Here is an 8661-nt window from a genome sequence, read left to right on the forward strand (position 1 = left end):
TCCTAGACACTCCTCCTCCACCCGGGAGGATTAGGGGTCCTCAGGCTCCATCCTGAGCCCCCTCCTCTTCTCTTTCTTTTCTCTCCCTGCACATCTCACCATGATTGGCTGCCTCAATCACTGGCTATACTCGTGAACCTGGATCTGTCTCCAGCCTGATCTGTCTCCTGAGCTCAAGACTCTGGCATTAAACATCCTCCTGGGCATCTTCACATAGATACCTCAACCTCAACAACCCCAAACTGTTCATATCCTCTTTGCCCCCAAACCTGCTCCTCCTCCCGGGCTTCCCGGGCTATGAGTGGCAACACCATCAACCCAAAGGCTCCACTCCCAACGGCTTGCTTCCCCACGCCACACACTCTCAATTACCAAAGCCCTGTTGCTTCTACCGCCTGAACATCTCAGAACTTTAACCACTCCCCTCCACAGCCATGACCGCTACTCAAGGTCATGCTACCATCACCTCCCTCCTGGACACCTTTAACAAGCTCCTAACCTCCAGCTGTCCAAACTCTGATCTCCAAGGGTTCTCCAGGCTAGTGCGTCTGAAACTTCAGTTGCATACAAATCACCTGGAGAGTTTGTTTAAAGTAGATTTCTGGGGGTGGCTTGGGGGCTCAGTCTGTTAAGTGTCTGACTTGATTTCAGCTCAGGTCATGATCTCACTGCTCATGAGTTTGAGCCCCACATTGGGCTCTGCGCTGAGAGTGTGGAGCCTGCTTGGGTTTCTCTCTCTTTCTGTCTCCCTCTACCCTTCCCCCACTCTCTTGCTTTCAAAATATTTTTCTTTTTTTTTAATTTTTTTAACATTGAGTTATTTTGGGGAGAGAGAGACAGAATATGAGAGGAGGTGGGGCAGAGAGAGACAGACACAGAATTCAAAACAGGCTCCAGACTCCAAGCTGTCAGTACAGAGCCTGATCCCAGGCTTGAACACACAAGCTGAGATCATGACCTGAGCCAAAGTCAGACGTTCAATGGACTGAACCACCTGGGTGCCCTCTCTCTAAAAATAAACTTAAAAAAAAAAAAGTAGATTTCTGGGCCCCTCCTACCCGCCTTGCAATATGATTCTCATTCAATTGATCTGGAGTGGGGTTCACTAATTTGCATTTCTAACAACCTCCCCCAAGGGCGTCCCCTGGAGCAGCCCAGCTATACACACTGCAGCAGAGGATGCAAGTTTTGGGACCATACTTTGAGGAGCAAGGATCCCCGTGCTGTCCAAAACGAAGATGGCTTTTTAAATTACTAAAACAAAATAAAATTCAAAAATCAGTTCCTCAGTAACACTAGCCACATTGCAAATGTTCAATGCCACATAGTAACTACTGTATTGAAAAGCGTCCAGTATAGAATATTTCCATTACCACAGAAAGTTCTACAGGGTAGCGTCGCCCAGGCCGTTCTAAAATGAAAGCTAATCCTAGAGCCCCTTGTTTGGTTGTTTTTTTTTTTTTTAATGTTTATTTATTTTTGAGAGAGAGAGAGAGAGAGACGGAGACAGAATGTGAGCAAGCGAGGGGCAGAGAGAGAGGGAGACAGAATCTGAAGCAGGCTCCAGGCTCTGAGCTGTCAGCACAGACCTAGACCTCGCTCTTTCCATAAGATTTCTGAGGCTCTCACGCCCTGAATTAAGGACATCGAGAGCCTGGAGGGCTCAGAGATGCTCCTAAACGCGGACGCGCTGAAAACGCCAAGGAAGTCCGGATCTTCCCAGGCGGGAGAAAGGCCAAGAACTTTGAGCTCATTGGCTGGTAGTGGAGGGGCGGCTGCCAGCACTTTCCTCTGATTGGGTACTTTCTCATAGCGGAAAGCCAATCATCCAGGGAGGCGGGGCGGTCCCCCCCTGAGTTCAGACCCCGCCCTGAGTTCCGGCCCTCTAAGCACCGCGGGAAAGGCCGATTGGCGGTGAGTTCTGACCTTTTACCTGCTTAGAGACCCTTCGGTCCAGGAAATTGGCTCCTGGCTTGGGGAGTGGGGAGGTAGGAGCAGGTCCTCCCACCGGCCGCAGGGAACACCCCTCCTCCTCCCCGGCCTGAACTCCAGGTGTTCACAGTCTCTACCTCTCTGCGCTCAATGTTACCGCCTGTGAAATGGGATTGGGTGGGAGGGGTGGGAATGGGAGAGATTGCAGTGTGCCTCGGACACCAAGACCATGTCTCCCCACAGAAGGATGGCTCAGGAGGGGGGCGAGAGCCTGTCCGAGGTGCGAGCCCGGGTGGGGGCCTCACACGGCATCACCGACCTGGGCGACAAGCTGCACTTCTATGATCGCTGGGCTCCGGACTATGACCAGGTAAACTGGCCAGGCTCCTCCCCTCCGCTTCTTCTGCTTGCCCAGCCTCAACTTCCCTATCTATAAAGTGGGACTTTTTAGTTTTGCATCATCCCAGGGTGACTTGTGAGAATGACGTGAGACCCTGAAGTCCTGCCCCCTCAAGGACTGGCCCCCTCTTCGGCTTCTCCACAGCAGCCCTGCCCTCTGACCAGCCCCATGTCTCCACATTGGCAGCCACTAGAAATCAGGAAACAAGACCTCCCCCGCCCCACCCTGGGACTGCAGCCCAGGCAGACGGGCTACCTAGAGGAGGTGCCATTGAGTGCACACACACACACAGCTTGGCCCGACTGACTGCTAGACTACCCTACACAGAGGTCACCCAAACACTGGGGCACGGGGCACCGGTCAGCCCAGCACTCTGTCCCCAGGATGTGGCTGCCCTGCAGTACCGCGCCCCCCGACTCGCAGTGGACTGCCTTACCCAAGCCCTTGCAGGCCCGCCCCATGCTGCCCTAATCCTGGATGTGGCCTGTGGCACCGGCCTGGTGGCTGCTGAGGTGAGGCCTCCCCACAGCCCCTGCCCTCTCTTCAACTCCCCACTTGCTCAAATTTCCTCTCACCCCCCGCCCCAGAACCCTGCCTCCCCCATCAGACTCACCGGTCCCAAACAGGTGGACTACATTTACTGCGGAGCCCACTGCCCTCCCCAGGTGCGGGGACCCAGCTGGGAGATGGCAGGTGTGAACTGTGACTGAATCCCCCCACCCCCCACCTTAGCTGCAGGCTCGGGGCTTCTTCCGGCTGCATGGGGTGGATGGGAGCCCAGGGATGCTGGAACAGGCCCGAGCCCGTGGCCTCTACCAGCACCTCAGCCTCTGCGTCCTGGGCCAGGAGCCTCTGCCCAGTTCTGAAGGTACTTCCCTTCCCACCCAGGCGCCTGGACTGTGCCCTTCGCTTGTCCAGCTTCCTTTCTCCTTGCTGAGCCCTTCACGACCCCCCTCCCACCACTGAGCCCCATGACACCTCACTGGGACCCTCTCTGAAGTCCGGTGAGCCCCTCTCTCTGAGCCCTCTATCCTGTGACCTGATGTCAGTCCCAGATGGGGCCACACCTGCCATATCCTCCCTCCCTACGGGCGTCATGAGACCACAGCAAAGCCAAACCCCGCACCACATCACATTCCACACAGGGACCTTCGATGCAGTGCTGATGGTGGGTGCCCTCAGTGAGGGCCAGGTGCCCTGCAGTGCGATCCCTGAGCTTCTGCGAGTCACCAAGCCAGGTGAGGAGCAGCATGTTTAACCCCAGGTGAATAGCTTCCCCCTCCCCACACGCACAGACACTAACCTCGGAACCTCTCAGGCTAAGCGAGGGGCAGAGTCCTGCCCAGGGTCACACAGCCTAGCCTAGCTTCCCAGCCACCAGCTGCCACCATCAACAGACCCAGGCAGACAGGCAGGCCAGACTGGTAGCCAGCTTGCCCTCTTACCCGCTGGGCAGCTCCACTTCCCCTGGCTCTTGTCCTCACCTATGAGCAGTGATAGAGCCCCTTCCCCAATGGATCACAGTGAGCATTGGGCGAATGATGTGTCTGAGGCCTTTGCTTCAGTCCTGGCATGTCACAGGGGCTCAGTTCAGTGCGCTCATCTTCTGGCTTCCTCACTAACTCACTGAGTTAGGGGAGTCTCTTGCTCTTTCCCAGTCTGTTTCCTCATCTGGGAAATGGGCCACTCAGGTGAAATAATAGACATGAGCGCGTTTTGTAACTCCACTCGTGGGTTGGTGTGCAGCTAAGGATCGGGTTTACTGCGCTCCTACTGTGTGCCTTGTCCTGCGCTGGCCTCTGCTTTAGAGGACCGGTACATACCCTGCCCTTGGGCTTCAATCACCAGCCCTCTGCGCCCCACTGCACCCCAGGAAAGGGTCTGGGGGAAACGGCCAGGGCACACACTGAGAATTCAGGGAAGAGAGGCATTTCCAGGGGGCTGAGGGCAGTGCACACGGGAACACAGCCACAGGCCAAAACAGGTCAGGAAGACAGCCACAGGGAGCCAGAGGCAGAAAGGAATGGGGAGGAGCAGGCGGAAGCTGAGGCCCAAACTTGGCTGCAGGACGGGCTCGGGAAGCCTCCAAGGCACGCCTGCAGCAGCAAGGCTGCATCCTCTCCCTGTTCCCCTCACCCCCTCTGGGCACTGGGCTGAGCAGGGCCTGGGGCTAAGCCTGGGCAGGTCTGGGCAGGCTTCAGCCTCAGGGAGCCCTAGAGACTGGCAGGTGCAGGGTCTTCGGTGGGGTCAGAGAGAGAGGTCGTGATTGGGCTCAAGAGAACAGGAAACTCCCATTGGCAGAACCAGCCCCGCCCATACTTGTCAGGCCCCTCAGCTGGCAAGAGCCCTGAATGCCTGCCCATATGTCACAGGCTCCCCTGCTTCTGAGCCTTTCCTCTCACGGAGCCCCAGCCACCCACCCTGTAGGGCCCTGCTTCTCCTCCCCGCTTCCTCCAGGAAGCCTTCCAAACAACGGCCTCTTCTACATGTATCTGAGTCCGCACTGGGCATGCTCTAGGTGTCTGGGGAAGACCCGAAGGGATACGTCACTCATTCCTTCAGCCAGCGCTTAATGGCTGTGTGGTCCTTCCTGGGAGGCCGGGAGGCCAGCCCCACTCTGTAAGCTGGGAAACTGAGGCTCAGAATGGTGAAGGGACTTGCCCAAGGTCCCAAGTGCTTCCTCCCTGTGCATCGAGACCCAGCCACATCCTCCAGCAGAGGGGCTGGGTGAGCACTGAGAAGGGACCCCCCTCTGTCCAGGGGATTAAGACATGTGAGCCTGGAAGGTTGTATAGGAGGCTGAGGAAGCAGGGCGTATTCCTTGTGGCAGGAACAGTGAACCGAAAAACCATGGAGATAGGAAAGGCTGGGCAGGGGGACACAGAGAACGTATGCCCTTGAGAGCAAGAGCAGCAAGAGCAGGAAGGGATAACCTTTCCGGGAAGGGATGGGCCTAGAGCCTGGAACCAGGGCTTCTGCCCCTCCCCCACTCACCTTCCCCGACTCTCTCTCCCCAGGGGGGCTGGTGTGTCTGACCACCAGGACCAACCCATCCAACCTCCACTACAAGGAGGCCCTGGAGGCCACCCTGGACAGACTGGAGCAGGTCGGGGCGTGGGAACGCCTAGTGGCCTGGCCTGTGGACCAGTGGGAACTGGCTACATCCGAGCTTGAGGCGGTGCCTAGAGCCTCTGGCAGCAATGGCTTCATCTCTGGCATCGTCTACCTGTACCGAAAGCAGGAGGGCCCCCAGGCGGAGGGAGTGAGACCCAGTCCGCAGCCCCCGGCTGGCCTCTGACCCTCCACGTGGTTTCATCCAAGCGCATCCTCGGGTCTTCTCTGCTTGATCTGTAGAATGGGGCCCCTGAGCCAATGTTGCCCATTAAAAGAGTGCCAGGAGGAGTAGCAGGACTCTGGCTCTGTGATTCTCTTCCCCAGGAAAGTGACATCTGTCCCTGAGAAGGACAGAAGTGAGAAGAGACAGAACAGAAAGGGCCCCCATCCCAGGCCACCCAGAGCCAGCCATGATAGGGCCACAGATGTAACTTTCTGACACCTCCCATGGTGGTGGACCCTCTCACGGTTAACTCAAGGACAGAAAACCTGTGCCCGAGCCTCTGGCCTTGGCCAAATACGTTCACATGGACGGGATTCAGCTTCCTCTTCTCTAAAGGAGCCATAAAGCCGAGCTCAGGGCGTGTCTTGGAGGCTGCCCCGAGCCGGGCAGGTGAAAGGGTTTGGTGACCACCGGCACTCAGGGGTGTGAACAGGACTAATGATAATTCCTCCAAACGGGGGCTGTGGGAAGGCGCGTTAGGGAGGAAGACCGGCCTTCAGGACAAGCGGGACTCAGAGGGGTGGACAAAGGGTTTTAAAAGGATGCTCTAGACCCACAGCAGGAACAGCCTGGGCCAAGGCCAGGATGTGGGACCTGGAGGGTAAGTGGACCAGCCTGGCTGCCCAGACAAAGCTGGGACAAAGATGGATAGAAGGCAGGCCGTCCGCTCCCCGGGGCTGAGTGTCCTCACCTGCCCTCCCTCCTGAGGTCTCCAACACTTCAGCAGAGTGTTTCCCACGGATGCCTTTACCTTCCAACAAATAAAGGGCATCAGCCAGATGATTCCCAAGGTGAGGTCTAGCTCTGATTTGTCACAATTCCTCAAAACCAGGTTTTTTTTTTTTAAGTGTTCTTGTGTTGGTCACCACACCGTGGTCCTGCTCCTCACTCTCCCCTGCCCAGCCTTCTAACCCTCCCCTGCCCACCGGCATGGCTGAAATCAGAAATGATACGGTCTTCCTGTGCACAGGTCCCATTTATTGTAGAAAATTATAGTAATTACTGTGATAAACAGATATTAAGTTACAAAACAGAAACCAGAGACAAGGCAGGGAAAAGGTTGAGGACTTTCTGTGGATGAAGGCCGGAGAAAGACCGCTTCCCCTTGCCCTCCCCAGGATGCCCAGTGACCTTGGCAGGGGCAGTGAATCCAGACGTGACCAGTCACAAGAGGCCCGGGGTCCTCCCGCCGCTGCCGAGGCTGCTGAGGCAGAGCCCTGAGGCTGCAGGGTGGGAGCTGAGAGGGGTGCGGGCAGCCGGGGCTGCCTCCGAGGTCTCCTCCCCCACCACCACCCAAACCAGTTTGTAGTACCTTCACCCCTCCCGTCCAAACCCGTCTGTCGACTCTGCTCCAAGGGCGGGTGGGGGAGCGAGATGCCAGCCATTCTCATGGCTGACCCAGGCGTGGGCAGGGCACCCACTCGGAGGCAGAGCCCAAGCAAATTCAGGGCTCAGCTCTTCTGACCAGCAGGAGCCAGCCCCCCTCCACCACCATACCCTGTGACTTCTGCCCCCCTCTTCTGTATCCCCGGGGGCCAGAGGAGGGCAGCACACGAGTCTCTTTTCTGTCCATCCTTGCCCGCGTAGAGGAGGCTGTTCGTAGGCGTCTGAGAGGGCCAGAAGGGGCCGAAGGGCTGCCAGCCAGTGGCCTGGCTCAGTCCCTGCTGGTGCAGCCTGTGGCTCGTGGCAGGAACATCCTGGGGTCACGGGCTGTGCCTTCAGTCCAGGGAGAAAAAAGACTGGAGACAGAGCTGAGTGGCGGCCTTTTACACGTAGTTGCTGGCCGGGGCGGAGCGGGCGGCAGAGTACTTGGCCGAGTAGGGCTTGTCGGTGCGCGGTGGGCAATTGCAGCACAGCAGGGCCCCACCGAGCAGCAGCAGGCCCGAAGAGGCCCAGCCGACGTAGAGAGAGGCGCCCATCTCCCGCTTCTGGCCGGAGGGCACCAGCGGGTTGTAGAAGTCCCGGATGATGTTGTTGGCCGTCCAGGACACCGGCACCATGACCAGCAGGCCGGCCATCAGGAATACCACACCTGCCACGATCATGGTCTTAGCCTTGGCGCCCTCATCCTCCACACAGTTGGTGCACTTGCCGCCCACCACGGACAGCAGCACGCCCAGCACAGCCAGGATGATGCAGATGACCATGAGGGCGCGGGCCGCCTGCAGGTCCTGCGGCAGTGCCAGCAGCGAGTCGTACACCTTGCACTGCATCTGGCCGGTGCTCTGCACCACGCAGTTCATCCACAGGCCCTCCCAGATGGTCTGCGACGTGACGATGTTGCTGCCGATGAAGGCGGTCACACGCCACATGGGCAGCGCACAGCTCAGTATGGCGCCCAGCCAGCCCAGCACGGCCAGCGCGATGCCCATCACCTGCAGTCCCATGGAGGCCATGGCCGGTGTCTGCTGGGGTTTAGGATCCGGAAGGCTGTGGGGGATCCGGCCCAGGGCGGGGGTGACTGTAGGAATCCAAGCGCTGAGATAGACCCTCCACGTCTATGGGGAAGACTTTCACTTCAAATCCAGAGGCAGAGGCAGTTGGATCAGCTCCCTATCTCTCCGGAGTCAGAAGCACCAGCAGGGCGAGTGTGACCGGACCTGTTCGTTTCAGCCGCTGGCTGTCAGACTGGGGACTGGAGCACTTATATGGCTCCGTGGGGAGGCGGGAGCAGAGGGAGGGGTTTCTGTCCCTGGAGACTTCCCCTGACCAGTTTCTCTGGATTCCTGAGTCAGGGCCAACAAAGGCCCTTCAAAGCCTCAACCCTGGGCCCCTGAGTCAGGATCCTGGAGAGCCAGTCTCGGGGGAAACTGCCCTCTCCCCCTGCCCCCAGTCCCCTGCTGAGGTCAACCCGGAGACAGACACTGAGTCATAGTCCACAGGTACCAGGATGCATGGGGCAGCAGTGCCCCGCCAGGTTCAGGTCCTGAACACAGGATCATCCCCACACCTCAGGGCTCCCTCCTTGCAGGCAGACTGGGTGGAGCCCCTC

The 8661-nt window shown here is 58.2% G+C and overlaps 2 protein-coding genes across 2 annotated transcripts; one reads left to right on the forward strand and one right to left on the reverse strand.

Annotated features, from left to right (window-relative positions):
• The first annotated feature begins 1832 nt into the window (after positions 1–1832).
• On the forward strand, positions 1833–5743 carry METTL27 (methyltransferase like 27). The gene is given in 7 exon segments (XM_029947559.1): positions 1833–1914; positions 2176–2302; positions 2716–2844; positions 3065–3200; positions 3478–3570; positions 5350–5470; positions 5472–5743. Coding segments are annotated over 6 exon segments (729 nt in total). The 5' UTR covers positions 1833–1914; positions 2176–2179; the 3' UTR covers positions 5599–5743.
• An 883-nt stretch (positions 5744–6626) lies between these two features.
• Positions 6627–8316, reverse strand: CLDN4 (claudin 4). The gene has a single exon (XM_029947946.1). The coding sequence runs from the start codon at positions 8063–8065 to the stop codon at positions 7436–7438; it is 630 nt and encodes a 209-aa protein (XP_029803806.1). The 5' UTR covers positions 8066–8316; the 3' UTR covers positions 6627–7435.
• Positions 8317–8661: the final 345 nt, after the last annotated feature.

The sequence above is a fragment of the Suricata suricatta genome, chromosome 8, assembly GCF_006229205.1.
Source record: "Suricata suricatta isolate VVHF042 chromosome 8, meerkat_22Aug2017_6uvM2_HiC, whole genome shotgun sequence".
Classification (NCBI taxonomy): Eukaryota; Metazoa; Chordata; class Mammalia; order Carnivora; family Herpestidae; genus Suricata; species Suricata suricatta.

Excerpts from the sequence above, each read along its gene's own strand:
- CLDN4 (XM_029947946.1), bottom strand. The coding sequence starts at position 8,065 with ATGGCCTCCATGGGACTGCAGGTGATGGGCATCGCGCTGGCCGTGCTG.